Source organism: Toxorhynchites rutilus, chromosome 2 (genome assembly GCF_029784135.1).
Source record: "Toxorhynchites rutilus septentrionalis strain SRP chromosome 2, ASM2978413v1, whole genome shotgun sequence".
Taxonomy (NCBI): domain Eukaryota; kingdom Metazoa; phylum Arthropoda; class Insecta; order Diptera; family Culicidae; genus Toxorhynchites; species Toxorhynchites rutilus.
In genome coordinates, this window is record NC_073745.1 from 329752404 (window position 1) to 329771227 (window position 18824).

The 18824-nt window shown below is 37.3% G+C and overlaps 1 protein-coding gene across 5 annotated transcripts in view; it reads left to right on the plus strand.

Annotated features, from left to right (window-relative positions):
* Window positions 1-18824, plus strand: part of LOC129769306 (RNA-binding protein Musashi homolog Rbp6) — a 1713766-nt gene that overhangs the window by 1653220 nt on the left and 41722 nt on the right. Inside the window, exon 13 of one of the 5 annotated variants that reach the window (XM_055771465.1) lies at window positions 5316-14755. The exons of the other annotated variants lie outside the window; for them this stretch is intronic. Coding sequence (XP_055627440.1) covers window positions 5316-5401 — 86 coding nt within the window. The 3' untranslated portion in view covers window positions 5402-14755. Of the gene's footprint in view, window positions 1-5315; window positions 14756-18824 lie in introns of those variants that run through there. 5 annotated transcript variants of the gene reach the window in all.

The following is an 18824-nucleotide window of genomic DNA, read 5'->3' on the forward strand; positions in this document are numbered from 1 at the left end:
TGACTAAATGGGTTACATGTTCACATATTAAGCGAGCGATAGTGAGTTCCATCCCAGGACTCTCCATTGACAATTTTCTAATTTCCTTTCCCAAGGCTAAAGGTGAATGGACTCGGAAGTTTAAAATTTATATAAAAAAAGAAAAATGAATTTCTAAACAAATTACTTTGATAATTATTCATTTTATAATTCAAAGTTGCTTCCTCCAACTTAAAAATACGTTTTACTTCGATTTGATACCGATACAAATGCAAAGTCCATATTCAGACATTCCATGCCAAACCGATATATTTTTTTCTTTATCGCAGAATATTAGACCCGTATTTTTTTTTCAATGGGGTGCCCAATTCCATTTTAGGGTGGTTCGAAAAATCTATTTTTTCACCTTTTTTTCAAAAATTTACTTTTTTTCGAAAATTCATAACTTTTGAACTACTGAACCGATTCAGATGATCGACATATCAAATTAAAGCCAAACTTTTTTGGAAAAATATTTGGATTTTGTTTTCATAATTGTTGGTTGTATTTGTTTTTTATTGTTTCTGTTTCTCTAATCCACTAAATGGCGCCATCTTTTTTATATTTTTTCGTGAAAGCTGAGGTTTAACATAACATGTCCAAAAATCTTTTCTATTCTTTTTGATTTTTCAAAGTCAACAGACAGTCCGAAAAATATTTTTTTCTCCTCTCTTCCGAAAATGACTATTCATAACTGAAAATGACTGAAATTCATAACTTTTTAACTACTGGACCTATTTAGAGAATCGACTTATGAAATTAAGTCCAATGGTCTAGTATTCTTTGAAAAAATATTTCTGAAAAAAAAATTTCCGGAAAAATTGAATCCTAGTCGCAAAGATCTAATCTAGTTGCATATGAATATTGAACAAAGACTTTAAACACCTCAATTTGGAAAGATCATAACCCAAAAACGGAGAAAACGCACTTCTAATTTCCGGATGTATTATGTAAAAAACCTCAGCTTCCAAAGAAAAATATAAAAAAATATAGCGCTCCATTTTGTCGCAAGTGTGATTTTTTTTTCGAAAAAACACTAGATCATAGGCTTCAATTTGATATGTCGATCATTTCAATCGGCCCAGTTGTTCAAAAGTAATGTTTTTTTTTCAAAAAAGGCATTTTTGGAAAAGCTGGAAAATTTTAATTTTTTTTAACAACTTTGAAAAATCATAACTCAAAAACGAAAAAAAATACATCTCTGATTTTTGGATATTTTATCTAAAAAAGCCTCAGCTTTCAAGAAAAAATACAAAAAAAACATACAGGCGAACAAATGAATTCTCGGACAAACCTAAAATGGAAATGGGCACCCTATTGAAAAATTAAAAAAAATGGGTCTAATATTTTGCAATAAAGAACAAATATACCACTTTTCTCGAAAATTTGAGAACCACTATATCGATTTGGCATGGAATGGCTGTATTGAAAAATTGCGTTCAACCCTTCGTTACCCTATTTTTTATAAAAGTCACAGGGTGCTAAATCACTAAATCAGAAGAATACGGTGAATGATTACGATATTCAGGTTGAATTCGGTGGATTCTGCTCGTCAAATTCTTCAAAACTCTCATTACTCTGAGTAAATCGTCTAATGTTTCTACCGGTTTATATGGACAGAGGTTCAATATGTAATTGAAATTCTCGGGTCAAATTTCAAAACGATGAAAGTCAAGATGTCCAACTAAGTTTGTTTGTTCCAGTCATTAGTCATCGAATGTAGTCGTGTTTCAATTAATCAAGCTAATGACAAAATTTTTCAAGAAAGATCATTTTTATTAGATTGCATTACTGTCCGGACTCATTTTTGAGGCTTCCAAGGTGCAGTCTACTTCCTGTTGAGTTGTTTAGAAAATATTTGATAAGACGTATTAATTTGTATCGATTTAAACCAAAAATTTTTAGCATCGTTGGGAAACATCCGCATTTAACCCTTCGCGGTCGTTTGTCTGCTCTCAGCCACCACAGAAAGGGAGTATACTAATCTTGTACTTTATGCAACAATTATAAGGCAAAGAGCTTTGTTATGCATGTTCAAACAGAAATATTAAAGCCAGAAGACGACAAACTAATTTTTTTGGTGATACATACGAACACCTGAAGTGCATTTTGGGGACTGTCGAAGGATATCATACGAATTATACTATATATTTTTTAAATGAAAATAACACATTAAAAACATTATTTATTAAATACTTATCTGAAGTTTACATAAAATTAAATAAATCTTCTTAATCTCTCATAATCACACAAGTTTTACATCACTGCTTTTTCAAATAAAAATAATTCCGACCAGTATGACAACCAAGTTCAATTTTAATACAACCGCAAAGGGTTAATCCAAAGGTTTTGCCGTCAGAAAATTTGGTATAGATCGTATTGGGTCTCGCATTCTCTTGTAGCTACATTTTACCTCTACTTTTTGTATACTTCAGTTTGGGACAGCTGATGACCGCTCTCAACGAAAATAGTTTTGTAATATTCCAGAAAAAAGTGAAAAATATATTTCACGTTTTTCGCAATAAAAATATATAAAAAGGGTGATGTCCTAGGCATGGTTCACGTAGAAGTTTAAAATTATGTTGAATGATATAGCTTTTTAGTTCGCGTTCTTTATCTCTCCGCAATGAACAAGTTTGCGTATATTTTCAGAATACGCTAAGAAACAATCTATTTCTCGTCCCAGTTTATGAAACACAGAAGAACAGAGAACCAATCTATGGAAAAAATAGGAATGCTTTTGCTTTTTGTCAATTTAAACTAAAATCGTGCTACACATATACATTTTTTCTAAGAAATTGGGTTGCGAATCATGAAAATATGTATATTTCGTTCCAGCTAAAAGTTTCATGAATGTTAAAACTATTTCATAGAAAAAGAAACATGACATGTTTTCTGATTGGGCCCTCTAATTCAAGACGTAGTTCTGCATAGAAATCGAACACTCATTTGTACCTTCTATAGATTGAAAACGATTTGCCTCATGTGGTAATTAGCCTTCAGTCAGTCAGTCGCAGACTTGTCAGATTCTAACGACTGTTGTTCTTGAGTGTTGAGTTTCTGGCAAAGAAAATCGTTCACAAAGACAGCCTTTTTGAGATAGTACGTTATCGTGACCCAAAAACCCATGGTTTTTGTTTCTGCAAGTCTGAACGTTTTCCAACGTATTTTCTTTTCCATACATTGCATGTCCAAACAATATTGTTACTTATCATCTGATTTCCAGTGATTGTAAATGTTATCATCCCGTGCGTCACGCCGCGATATTTAGAGAGTATAGTTAACATTACTTAAAATTTTGATTGACTTTGACGTGTTCTTTTTTCTATTCCGACTGGGTTGGAAAGCAACATACCGATTATAATTGGCGAGTTGCATGTCAAACTCATAATAACAGTTCGGCTGAAAAATTCATAAGGTAACACAGTAAAACTATTTCTTTTTTTTTTTTTTTTGCAAAATTCAATTTTATTATTCAACATAATTGCCTTCGAAGGTGATACAGCGATTATAGCGATCTTGCAACTTTTCGATGCAATTTTTATAGTACTCCTTCGGTTTTGTTTTTTAGTTTCAGTTTCGGTAACCACTTCATCATCGGTCTAAAATTTATTGCCAGCGAGCATTCTCTTCAGGTCTGCGAACAGAAAATAGTCGCTGGGGGCCCGATCTGGAGAATACGGTGGATGCGGAAGCAATTCGAAGCCCAATTCATGCAATTTTGCCATCAACACACGAAATTTGTACTTTTTTTTCTTTTTTTCACAATGACAAAAGTTGCTTCACTCTCAATGCTGTAACTCACGAACCAATCGACCGATTGCTGTCAAATTTTGACACGTATCCATTGAAAGATGGTGCTTTGTGATAGTCAAGTAGATTTTTGCAAGAGGCACCATCTAGACGTCAACCTTATAAACTTTTCAGCCGAACTGTTACTGTGTTTTGTTGCCAGTTCTTGTTGCAGCAAAGCACGTTCGGCGGTTGAGTTTTTGACGAAAAACTGCAAAATTAGTCAACGGGAAATGTGCTTTTGTTATTTATTCATTTATCACGGTATTCGAATTTAACGTACAGACAGCTTGCTTAGAGTTTGTAAAACATGTTCATGATTTATATTTTTTATCGATATATTACAGTACATTTTTTAGACTTGTGAAAGTTTCCGAATCTACTGTTATTTCTAAAGCTTTAAACTCAAAGTACATGAGGTCTACGAATCTCTCAAATTGATTTACGAGCGTGTTCCCAAATTGGCAAACAATTGAATATTCTGTCAAGCCACTAGAACAGTGCCAGATCAACAGTACACATTTTGACCACCAAAAACTTTACCCAAGCCCACTATTTCGAACGAGCCCCCGGGCGGGGTAACAAGGCTTTGAATTCAGCGGGACCGAGCGTAAATTGCACAAGAAGCCAGAAAGCGAATGCTGAATGCCATGTGGGAGGAAGGTTAGGTGTAGGTACGTGCTATTTCTGGCGAAAAAATCCGCACGCTCTCATTCGTACATACATGAATAAATAAAACACACAAGCGACTCGCTTCTCGGTGCAGCAATCCTGTGTTTGTGTGTGTGTGTACAACTTCGCGAGATCCGACTGAAAGAAGAAGCAGAGTGGCAGCCATCGCGGCGGGGGTGGCAAAACTTTCACCCAGATTCGAGTCCGTCGATTTTTTTTTGCGCGCGTTGTTACGGCTCGGTACTTCGAAATATTCAGCTGCATATGCTGCGGAACTCAAATGCAGCAGCCAAAAGAGTCAACAATTGCTTTCTGCTTCAGTGGAAGTATTGAAGGATTTTTTTGTTTGTTTGTTTGTTTGTTAGTGCGTGTGAGCGCTATTACCGTGAATGTTGGCAAACATTTGGAGTGGCAGCTCGGCAGCTGACTGGTGTGCTTTTGCGCGAAACAGCGCTTGCGGCGAAAGCTATCCGTAGGCTCGCTCTCTTCCGCGGCTTCCTATCGATTGGGCCTCTCCAGATGCGACAGTATGGCCGCAATTGATTGAAGCGCGAGTGGTTCCCTCGGTGGATACAGATCCGTTTCCTGTCCGCGCTCGTTTATCAACTTCCGATGGGGATTCGGAGTGTCCCGGTTTCATTTTATTCTTTCTCTCGATTAATTACACTCTTACCATGTTCTCCTCCGTAACCCTCCTGTTTGCTTGATTGTTTTTAACCCTTTTCAAAGTTATTTATTATTGTTTGCCTTATTTAGTTTATTTTTTTTCTCTCTCTTTCTTCTTTTTCATCTTTTTCTTTCTTTCCCCCGTTCGTGCCCCCGCGCTGGCTCAGGTGTTATGGGTCATGTCATGCCCGAGAATCGAATCCTGGTCGGCGACTACGGTGGTCTAATGGGTCCGTCAACGTCGTCCTCCTGAGTTCTGGACCTCTTTCCTGCACGCACAAAAAACAAGCACACCAGTTTCGTTGATTGGGTTGTCTCAATGTTTGGCACGGTGATATTTTTCTCGATTTGCAAAAAAATACTAACAGGAATGTAATAATAAATTGAAACACAAAAAAATCAGAGCGCGATTTTTGTTTTTGGATGGATGACACCCATTTATTATTATTATTTCTCTTGTTGGGTGTGAACCACTGCATTCATTATTTGGAACTATTGTGGTATGCCCCATTTTTTCTACTACGCTTCAAGCTTATCTACTGCTTATTGATAAAGAAGTAGACTGAAAGCTATTACAAGATAGGTGCCAATCAGAAATAATCTGTCTGATGAAATTTATAATCCTACTCGGCAACACAGACCAAACTTTCATGGGCTCCAGAATAGCCTTATCGAGGTGTTGAAGTCTGCGTCTTGTTAGTGCTCCGCAATTGCAGAGCAAATGTTCCGAGGTTTCGCTTTCGGCATTACAAAAGCGACAAATATCATCTTGCACAAAAACTATGTTTTTGAGATGGTATTTACTCGGAGAGTGTCCTGTTATAAGGCCAGTGAAGTCTTTCTTATTAAGACTCAGCAATTGTTGAGTAATTTTAATACTCGGCCTGATATTTTTTTGACGTAGGACTATGTCTTTCATTTCTATATTGGGGTGTAAGTTCAATGTTTCGAAAACGAAAGCGTTACGCCGGAGAACGAAATTTTGAGCATTAATAACTCCTAAACAACTGAACGAAACGGTATGATAAACATTTTATTCGAAAGATAAAATGTCTATGCGTTATATGCTTGTTACTTTTTGAATCAAACACTTGTTTCAATAGCCCTAAAATTGCTTTCAAAACAGGCTATTGAAATCACACCAATCGGTATATAAGCGAGTGCCGCTCGGAAATCCACTCAGTAACGATTGCGCAACGATTGAGGTACGACCGCTGGAATGGATGAATGTTTCCCTAACACAGACTTCAAAACCATGAAACCTGTGGAAATAGGCATAGCAAATTAGATGCAAGCAGCGGGGAATTTTGTACTCGTTTGCGTTTTTGCAAATTGGAATGTTTCCCTAACACAGACTGCAAAACAGATGCAAGCTGCGCGTACTTTAGTACTGGCATGTATTTCTGCTAATCAGAATGTTTCCCTAACACAGATTTCCGAACCATGAAGTCTGGGAAAACCGACATTGCAAAATAGATGCAAGCTGCGGGTACTTTTGAACTCGCTTGCATTTTTGCAAACAGGAATGTGTATTCCCAATATAGATTTGAAACCAAGAAGTTGGGAAAATCGGCATTACAGTTACATCCAAGTCGGCAATACTTTTATACCACCAAGCATTTATACAATCCGGAATACGTTTTGCTATCACGGTCTACAAAAGCGGGTACACATGCAACGCTTTGGCTCGATTGTTCAAGACTGCATTGGAAGATATTTCTTCATGTCGCCAGCTCACTGAACTTCTACGTATACCGTTTGATTATTGGGCAAAATGTTGATAACTATCTGCTGCGATAACTACTACCATAATGCATGAATTGACTTAAATTGGGATTCGTTTGCAATTGAATTCGTAAATAGTTTCATTCATTCACTAGTTTCATCAATAATTTATTCAATACACACAAAAATAGCTCTACGCAGCGGCGATATCGTACTCAATGAGGAACATCCGAGGTGGGATTATTGCTAATTGAAGAAATACAATTGATTACTAAGCCAACGGCAGTCCTACGTCAACCCCGCGGTTATATCAAAGGTATAACCCATCCATAGTTTTTTGACTGACTAGTTAGATTGCACAGCCATCCAGTTGGCCGTCACTTCCCGGTCTTCCCATTACTTCAGCTCACTCTTCAACACACGTTCACGTTTTTTTGGATCACGATATCCTCTCTGTACTGTCAAGCCACCATCCCATTCAAAAATAATATGTCTGGTGCACCCGTGGTCGAGTGGTTAGCGTATCACATTATCATGCCGGGTGTTCGGGTTCAATTCCCGTTCTGGCCGGGGGATTTTTCGTCAAAGAAATTTCCTTCGACTTGCACTGTGGTCACGCGTATTCTAGAGCTTGCCCCTCGGAATACATTCAAGGCGTGTTATTTGGCTGAAGAAATCTCAACTCAGTATTACTAAATGACGCTAGTTAATGCATACGTTGAGACGGAAAAAGTTCCACAGGGAACGTGAACGCTATTCAAGAAGATGTCTGTGATCAGACAAAGACGCCTCTTCCGAAACGTGGCAGTGGTGTATTTTCTAAGAAATTAGCGTACTGCACAGTGTTAGGTGCAGGACTTCTTGTCTGATAGCGTTTGTAAACGTTGGTTCCTACCTATATTGGCAATGTCAATATTGTTCGAAGAGATAAATTCTAATAGGCATTCACCTCGTCTGTTTATGTCAGAATTTCCCCACCAAGTTTGATGAGCGTTGGCATCACAGCCGATTATGAAGTCTTTGTTGACTTCCCTGCAGCAACCTCTTGGAGAAGAGCTTCAAGAACGTCACTAAGAAAATAAATCGACGCAATTTTTATGTCTTCCCTTGGTGGTTGAGAGCTCAACTTATGTCGCGATGATGATATTTGCATTTACTAAGACAGCAGTTCTTGGAGAGTCATGGTTGTCATCGTAGAATAACTTACATGAACTTGTTTGAATACCAAGTATTCTTCATTTGTGGGCTCAAGGCTCTTGAATTAGAGCTAAATCATAGCGTCTTTGATAAACCTCCTAGACCGAACAGTCGATGTTGCTCTAGCGTGATGAAGGTTTATTCACAGAACCTTAGTGTTCTGCGTTAGTTTTGACCGTTTGTTTGGTACACTATGGAGAGTTTCTAAACCTATTGCGATAGCCGCTGAGACAGGACCGCTTGGCCTAGGAACTGCCAGATATTCAACCTTCGGGGATTTGTAAGATTCACCTTGTAGAATCTTCTCCTTACCAAAATCCCTGATGACGTCTCTTTGAACTTAATGTAGAACCACGAATTTGGCGCCACTAGTTCCAGAAGACCTCAGATTTCCAAGGTTTTTGGACCTTAGAGATTCCGGACTGCCGGAACCCTAAAAGTTTTTTGACGTGGGACTACGTCTAACCGAAATATATGGGGGGTAAAATGAAAACTTAAACACTGAACATGCAGGAAAAAATAAAAGATTTCGAATGCTTAGAGCTCGAACATTTCTTACTGGATTGGAAAGATGTTTGCATCAAATGATAGGGAATATTTCAATTATAAAATTATAAAATGTTATGTTTCATTAGATCAATAAGTGAATAACTGCAAAATGTTAAGCGTAATGTTACCTCGTTTTGATTGGCCCGATTTACGGTTTCTCCAATACAGACTTCAATACCAAGCAGCCTTGGGAAAATCGGCATTGCAAATATATGAAAGTAAGGGGAGCTTTTGTTCCCACTGAAATTCGTTTCCCTAAAACTGACTTTAAATCCAAGGAGCATGGGAAAATTGGCATTGCAATTCATTCAGGTCGGGGACTTTTTTGTTCCGTCTAAATGTGTTTCCCTAACACAGACTTCAAATCCATGGAGAGAAAGGAAATTGGCATTGCGAATACGTGCAAGTCGGGGACATTTTTGTTCCGACTAAAATGTGTTTCCCCAACACAGACTAGAGTATGTTTCCCTAACACGGTCTTCTAAACTTAGGAATCAGGGAAAATCATGCAGACACTAGAGGCGAATGAACTTTTAAGTTTAAAGCCACTATAGTATAAAAAGTAGAAGGGTCTGAGCCTAGGGGCACGGACGGAAGTTTGATGTAGGACTGTGATTGTTCAGAACAGCTGTTTTTAATGTAATTTTTTTTAATGTAATGAATATCAGTGTGACACATAACAGGGTGAAATGGTAAATGAATATATGGGGATCGGTAAAAAATTATCTCGTCATTGATTACATTGAATATAAAGTTTATAGGGAGAAACAAAAAGCAAGTTGAAAATACTTACGATTTTGTGATATTTTGTGGTAAAATAAACACCAAATCATGAAGTTCCTTCATTTTTGATGGATAACTATGGTGTTGTGATTTCTTTCCATTGTCTTATTCTTGTTATTAGTCTTATTCTAAGGCATCGGGAGCAGTATCTATCTCGGTGAAATAATTTTCGTTTGTAGACTATCACAGTCAATTAATATTGGTTCTACTGCTCAATCTGTCATAGAAAAAATTGAGTCATTGAGAATTATGAATATTATTCATGAAGATAATTAATATTTCATTTTTGTGATGCGATGTCATGTCGATCTCTATAAGTCCTCGCATGATAATCGCTGTCATCCTCCTAGTATTGATATCATTCTTCGCTGTACAATAGCCCATGTTGCCCGGAAGACACTCGGTTAAGATGTTCGTCAGTTATGTCTCAACTATAGATGTCATTTTCAATTTAAAATATTGCTTTTGCTGTTTTGCAGTCCAGTTAACGAGTAAAAGTCGATAATTGTATTGATTTCCCGGCCGAATTGACGATCACGATCACTGTATGGGTGACACTTTCCTCGTTGCTTTGATGAAATCTTGCATGAAATTTGAGTGATGCGTGAAATTTTGCATCTGATCACTGAATTTGTTTGACGAAACAAATTATTGCACACAATTTTGTGTTGCATATAACATGCATGGGAGCGAAGTTGAAAGTTAGCTTCGCATCCGCTCGCAAAACATGCCTCTTTTATTTGTTAAATTACTCACTTGTTTTATTATTTTCACTGTTGATGTCTCAGGCGAAAAACAAAGTTGGATAAATTTCCCGTCTAATGATGTATATTATAACATATATCGCAAGAACAAACAATTCTGCGTAATATGCAATTGAAAACTACTAATAAACGTTACATTTTTCGTAGAGTGACCACCCCCCCCCCCCCCTTTATGGAAATCAAAGACGTAGTCCTACGTCAAAAGTAGAAGTTGAAGTTGTTGATTCATGCAAGCCGGGGGTACTTCTGCATCATACCAAACGTAAAAAGACTGTCATGAATTTACTTGTAACGGAGAACATAATCTATCATTATGCATAAATTGACCTTACATGGCATTTGTTCAAACTTCTTACGCACAACGCAAATATTTGAATTCAATTGAATTCGGAAATTGTTTCATTCAATCATAAATTTATTGAATACAAACAGATGATTACTAAGCTAAGGTAGTCCCATGTCAACTTTGCGGTTATATCATAGATATAACTCACCCCATTTTTTTTTTTTGACGTGGGACTACGTCTAACCGGAGTATATGGGGGTAAAATGAAAACCTAAACACAGAACATGCAGGAAAAAATGAAAGATTCCGAATGCTTATAACTCGAACATTTCTTAGTGGATCGGAAAGATGTTTGCATCAATTGATAGGGAATATTTCTACGCTTCTATCGCTATTGATAAAATGTTATTTTTCATTAGCTAAACATATGAATAATTGTAAAATGTTAAGCGTTATCTAAACGCCCTGACTGCCTCATTTTGATTGGCCGATCTACGGTTTCCCTAACACAGCCATCAAAACCAAGCAGCCTTGGGGAAATCGGTATTGCAAGTACATGAAAGTATGGGGTATTTTTGTTTCGACTGAAATGTGTTTCCCTAACACAGACTTCAAATACATGGAACGTGGGGTAATTGGCATTCCAAATACATGAAAGTCGGGGGCATTTTTGTTCCGACTGAAATGTGTTTCCCTAACACAGACTTCAAACCAAGATATCTGGGGAAATGGGCTCAGCAAATAAATGCAAACTGCGAGTACTTTTGTACTCGCTTGCCTTCGTGCAAACTAGAATATGTTTCCTTAAAACGGTCTTCCGAGGGTACTTCTGCACTCGCATGTTTTTTTTTGCACTCCGAAAAGTGTTTTCCTAACACGGATTACAAAAGCAGATACGAACGCAACGCTTCGGCTCGGTTATTCAAGATTACATTGAAGGATATGCCTTCATAACCGTTTGCTACGATAACGCATATTGATTAAACAATATGCGTTCAATGTACATGTCAAAATCGAAACTGAGTGCCTGAAGTTCATCAAATCAAGCAAATTCGCGGTTCAAGAAATACGTACACTTGAGAGATGCAAACTTCAGAAGGAAACGTAAAAGAGAATAATCGTTTGATAATTCGTAAAAGGACTGTCATTAAATTTACTAGTAACAAAGAACATAATCTATCACAATGCATGAATTGACCTTATATGGAATTATACAATATTTTTACTCACAAAGCAAATATATTGAATTCAATCAAATTCGGGAATTGTTTCATTCAATCAAAAATTTAATCAATGCAAACGAATGATTGCTACACTAAGGTAGTCCCACGTAAACCTTGCGGTTATATCATAGATATAACCCACCCTTTTTTTTGTTGTTGTTGGGATTATTCATAAGGGTCCATCGAGTTGCGCGGTAAAGGAAGTAAACTGCATCAGAGACCTACTTAATGCAGTAAGGGCACAAAGTACTGTGGAGAGCGCCCTGGTACTCCGCAAGCTCCGTTAGTGGCAAGATATTGAAGTAAACCCCTTCGACCATTCATTCATTGGCACGAGTCGCGTCACACCTTGGCTTAGGGGTTTATCCGTTACTTTCATGGCACCCGTTATTTCCACTACGAGGATTCACAGTTGGAACTAACTTCCTCTCGCTCGGATGGAAGACACCTTCGGTGACAGCATAATCAGGTTTCAATTTCTCCGCGAACCGCCACTATTGCACTTCAGTTAATCGCAGTTCTCTTCAAACATGGCATCAATTACACTTTATTTGCTGTAAACAGGCCCTCATTTTTGCCCGATATCCAGTGAAAACTCCTCCATTATTTATCGCTACTATAATTCTACATTTGAAAACGCATTCGACCATCGACCTCCCCAACCCAATCCACCCAAACAGCGAAAAACTAGAACAAACGCTCTTCGAACACCGGTACGAACCCCAACGGTCGGAGGCTGAATACGGCTAATCCAGTGCTGTACCGTACCGAGGCGTCGGATAAATATGCATGTATAGACACATACCCGTCCCCACCATGCCCCCTGCACTCTCGCCTATACCAAATCGATAATGCAAATTTAGTCATTACTTTGCGCCAGCAATTACCAATTGGAATTGGCCATCACAAATGGAAGTCGTAGTGAGCGCAGCATTGCAGTGTGTGGGATGTGTGCGGTATTCCGGTGAATCCACTCTCTCTCCGTTTCGCGCCAAGTCCAGTCCATTTTGAATTGTCCGGGTGTGATTCGGTGAATATTGGAAGTAATGTGCCCGACGGCGCAAACTTCCACCACAAACTGCCTGCCCAACCCAACAACCCCACATTTCCATTGCGGTGGAAAGCGATCATTGGTCAACAACGAGGAGCAATTTCTCGCACACGGGAATGTATTTTGAATGATGTTTCGGTTTTGGGCAAATTTACATTTTCATTACTAATTCTAACATCGGTTATTGGAAGGTTTAGGCGGGGGTGGCGACGGCGCGTGAGCCGAGTGAGACTTTGCGCGTTGTTTGGGAATTGTTCATTTCTAATTTTGCCAGCAGCAGGGTTGAGGCTCTTCTTGACGTTCGACGAGCGACGGATGGCGTTTGAAATGCGATGCGAAATGCTATAATTTTATGGCTTCGACGTTCTTCCAATCGAGCGGCCGTCAACCGATTATACGGATAAAGCCCGGATCTCGCTTCCTCTCACCCGGTACGACTGTAATTGGGGGCGAAAGTTCGCCAGAGTGCCGATATTGGCACCATTGATAGCTTAGGAGCAACATAGGCGAAATTGTTTATTGGTTTGGTAAGTATCGGGAATCGTAGTTTCGATCTGGGCGGCGGCGTCGGTGGCGGCTGGTTGGAACGCATCGGCGTTTGAACTTCCGCTTCCCCGTTGTGCGATGCGAAGGCACTCGCATCGATTGGTTTAATGTAATTTGATTGAATCCACTCAGTCGACTCGAGCAGCTAATGTGGGAAGTGATTTCCCGTGTAAAAGTCCATTGTAGAATCGATTGTTTGACTGCCTCTTGATTTTTGCTTTAACAACGAAAAATTTGCAATAAACCCAAATAATAGAATCACCACAAAAAACAGAGAAAGCAACGCTTGATTTATTGCGAACTAGATTCAATTAATTACGTTCAGCAGAGAGAGTGCGAGTACCTGAACGAGTACCGAACGCACGGCGAAAAAAAAATCTGCTTCGACTGCTATTTTTACAACTGACGATGCGAGCCATTACCTAGCCCAGCGGTTGCTTTTTTCGTTTATTAATTTTGCATCGTGACACATTTTATTTATTCATGCATTCGGCGCTACACCAATGCCAGTTACGGCCAGTTTCACGAGGGGGTGGAGCGAAGATCCACACAGTGGGTCGTTTCAGAATTGGTGCCGTTGAAGAGCCCCTTCTCATCATAAAATATTCCCCACCATGCCAATAATGCCATTCCATTTCCATCATTTTCGGTATTATTTTCTACCCTATAATTCATCTTCGAGCTGTTATTTAATCATCGTTATAATGCTTCCACTGTGCGAAACGGTGGCCTTTTTTTTGTTTCACCATTGAATCCCCAACACACACAAACATACCACACATACAAATACCCAAACATAGTCCACAGATACAAACAAATGATCAGACGCTCACCCAATGGCCCTATCTATTAAAAATCATAGCAAAAGTATCCATTATGGGCGCAAATTACCGTCCGAATGGGCAGTTTGAACGCGGGGATGATACAAAACAAAATACCAAATAAAACGAATGCAATAATGTGTGACCGTGTGTGGACATCGTTACGAGGAAATCACATACCTGTATCAACCGTAACAACGTAACTCAAATTGAGCCTGGGGCGATAGACCGTGGTTCGACGTCAGGGGAAAAAAACTGGTGCTATCGGATTAATTCTCAAGCGTCTCGTATCAATTCAATTTGATCCAAGTTTGTTCTTTGTGGGATGGCAATAAGTGTGATATCTAGATAACTGAACGAGAGAATATTAAAGGTTTCAGCTCTAGAACATAAAGCAATGCCCACATTTTATTCTGGAACTGTAGATCATGATTGAAAAATATTTTGTTTGTCAAAGAAAAAGAAAACAAATGGCTTAGAAACACAGTAGATGCATTTTCTTACACTACCCTTTTGCTCAGAAAGGTATCGGCGAGCGAAAACCAACGAAAAGTATCGGTTCTTTGAATATGTATATTAGGGTGCCAATGAATGTATGGGAAAAAATCGACCCTAAAATTTCAAAAAGTTACCCTATACAAAATGTTCACCATCTCGAAAAAACACCCTATGCCAAATTTCAGCTCAATCGGACTTAAGGGAGAGCGGTGCAAAACGTTCAAATTTTGAGTTTTTTAAAAATCGAAAAATCACACAAGGGGGAGTAAATTTTGTGATGCCAAATGTCTTAAAATAATACAATAATATATACCTTATGCAAAATATTAGCTCATTCGGACTTCATTTACTGGTGTCGCAGACGTTAAAATTTGAAAACCAAAAAATCACCGGAAATCCAGGTTTTTAAAAAAAAATTGGTGCCAAATATCTTCAAATTGCATTAATCGTCGAGATTTACAGTTATCTAAAAAAAATTGTCAAAAATCGAATGTTCGGGCGAAAAACCGAGCGAGCGCCAAAAAAAAATTTTTTTACAAAAAAAAATTCGAGGTAACTGTAAATCCCGGCGATTAATGCAATTTTATGACATTTAGCATCAAACATTTTTTTTTCAAAACCTCGATTTTTGGTGATTTTTCGTTTAAAATAAAACTCAAATTTTAACGTTTGTGAAACCAGTAAATGAAGTCCGAATGAGCTAATATTTTGCATAGGTATATCATCATGCAAATCAACATTTTGTAGCAAGTTCCGATTGAAAAATCGAGATAACTATTTTTATTTGTACCCGAAATCATACTTTTCGTTTCATACTCCGAAAAAAGGGCCAAAGCGTCGATTTTGAACAGAAAAATTTGTTTCGAGATGACACTAGATCTCGACGTTTCATGCAATTTTAAGACATTTGGCATCAACTTTTTTTTTCGAAAACCCCGATTTCCTTTACTCCCCCCTTGGGCGATTTTTCGATTTTCAAAAAAAACTAAAACTTTCCCCGCTTTGCGCCACTCTCCCTTAAGTCCGATTGAGCTGAAATTCGGCATAGGGTGTTTCTTCGAGGTGATGAACATTTTTTGTGGGGTAACTTTTGGAAATTCGAGATGACCGTTTTCATTGGCACCCTTATGTATATGTATTTGACTTTTTTTTTTCAACCTTCTCATTTCAACCTTTCGCGGTCGTATTAAATGATGATATGAGTGTCATGCTGATCGAAATTAATTTCCACAGTGAGAGTTCCTTTTATCTTTCAACGCTAATAATAACCGGTATCTATTATTCATTCAATATCCATATTATTTCATGAATTGGTTCACTAGACATTAAACTTCGTTTAGAAAAAGTGTAAACTACCAGACGGATCTTGAACTTTGTATCGAGCAAAACCGATATGTGTGACATCATAGAAACTGCCGACAGCTTGCTAGTTGGAGCAAGAATAAGTATTAGAAATCGCGAATGGCTTATTTATACCTAATAAATTACGAACGGCCGGGATTAATTGGAAAATCTCCTCTCTTCACAGTGTGCGTATAAACGAACGCTGCATTTGCAGTTCGAACGAGCGCTTTACGCACGCACGCAGTGGTATATAAAAATCATACCCTTACTGAGGACGTAATCTTGACGTAGAACTCGTTGATTCAGATGAAATATTGGAGGCTAAATTTCCTAAAACTGAGCAATTTTTTTATGATAGCACATTGAAAAATGAAAGGCATATATGGGAGTAACATAACAGTCTTATATGAAAGTCCATTCTGGAAATTCAAAGTGACATTAGTAAAAAAAAATCAGTATATATAAATTACAGGAATGGGTTTACGTGTCCCGTTTTTATTTTTAACTATTTGGTCAACCAAACTAATATCCACATCTGATTCAATAAAAAATTGACGAGTACTTCGCAATTCTTTTACATAAATAGGCTACGTTTAAGAAAGTCTTCTTAAACTTTTTGATTAGGGGAACCCGGGGCAAGAGTGCCACCTTAAGCTAATACGCGATTTCTTTTGTTATATTTTTTGTTGGTTTGTTCATTTATACTCCTATTTAGGTGTAGCCATGCATCAAATCGTTCAAAAGTTATTATTACTATGAAAATGTTTCATTTACAAAAATGATGTTTTTGGCTTGTATTTTTCCAGTACGAGGCAAGAGTGCCAATTTTATAAAAATATAATTTTTGATGAAAAAAGCACTGTGCAATACACGGTGGTTCCAAAGAACGCAAACTCAAGTTCTGGTGGCGTTCACGAAAACCGGCAAGCCAATCTTCTCCGGCCAATTTGGATGTTTTGTCGAAAGAATGATCTAAATTATTTCACTCCGCGATTTTATACCCTAGGTTCGGGATGTCGTGTGTTGTCAGCCCATAAAATAACTTCTGCATGTTAAGGAATAGACTCACCAGTTACTCCTCCTGTTGTTTAGAAAACACAGTTTTAAAACGGCCTAACTTCAGCACATATTTGGCCAATGTTCTTCTGGGCAAACAATATTCCTTCGCAGCTCGTCTCCATGATTTACAGAATGTACGGCAACAACCATAGTTTCCATCTGCCACTGGTTGCGGAACGAAATCCGTTCATATTTACAAACCATGACTACAACAAACACAACCACGATTACACTATTTGCGCTTGACAGATCGAATTCGAGGTTATGACTATGGCATTTTTACCCCGGAAATAATGGCTCCTTTTGCCCCGGAAGTTGAGAGATAACAAATTTATTTTTTATTGAAATAAATGCGTACGATTTAAATTAGTTCATACAGTAAGTTGAAGAAAAATAATTATTCTATTTGTATTTATGGGTGGAGTCATGCAAACATATAGAAACTGAGGGTATTTCGTTAATTTGCGCCTGTGCGTTTCTATATAGATTGCAGTTGTAAGAAGCTCAGTTAGTATTTATCTGTTTTCCAATAGAAAATATTTAAGGTTCAGGCTGATAATATGTGAGATATATGCAGTATCTGTATAGAACAAAGTTCTGTAGTTAAATAATTGTAAAAGATGGAAATATGCAAAATAATCAGATGGGCACTCTTGCCTCGGGTTCCTCTACATTGAAAAATAGAGTGCGCAAAACAAGGGGGCTTTTTATTGCTCAAAACCACCCCCAAACCCACAGAAGATACAATGATTAAGTTAAGTGAAGTTAAAATTTAGTTTCAATAATAAGCATACTTCGAACGAGGTTGATTAGTCATTCACGTTCAGGATGGTCTAAAAACGGCATAAAACACGCCATGACACTGGATCGCGGATTTTAATTGGATAGAATCGATACACTTTTCATGGAATTCAGTGTCATTCAGTATCAACTTTTATTGTTGTTTTATTTTGTTGTGTTTTCCGAATGTTTTCATGAATAAACATCGTTTTACGAAGAAAAGATGGGACAACTATGCGTACAATAAATAGTTGGTTAAAGAATGAAATGTTAGAAATTATTTTAGGTTTTAAATCAAAAAAATATGAAAACAAAAAAAAATATTTTGAAAATTATTAAATTAATTTCTTAAAATTTATTGAAATTTCCAACAAGTTTTCCATACATCGGACGATGGGCACATTTACATGGAAAAAGTTTTTCGAACAACAACTTTTTCATGTGTTTCTTTGAAAAAAATGCTATTTTTTAAAATTTGTAACAATATTGTTTTGTACAAATTATCGCATTTTAAATGCTCTGTTGTTGTTCGAAAAACTTTTTCGCTGTAAAAGTGCCCATCTTCCGATGTATGGACGACTTGTTGGAAATTGTAGGGGCTATTCATATATATATATATATATATATATATTTTTTTTTTTTTTTGGGAATTTTAGAAAAATATCTTTTTGAGAAAAATGAATTTTAATTTTTAAAATATTTTTTTGTTCGAGAAATTTTTTTTCCAAATTTTTTTTGGTGATTTTTAGTGAAAATTTAAATAATTTGCTACATTTCATCCCTTGACATGAATGTTGTAGGTGTCATAGTTTTTAAGTTATTATTTTTTGTAAAAAATTAAAAAAAATTGGCTTTTTCCAAAAAGTAGTCTAATTGTTTTTCGAATATTTCAAGTATGCAAAGTTGCTTAAATGTTGCCTGTCTTTACAGTCACAATGTTTCACTACTATTTGAGATGGTTCTGCCAACTCCTAAGACGAGTTGGCATGAAATTCGTCAAGTGCTTAAAATGTTATTGACACTAACATTTTACAGGGTCTTTCAGATTAA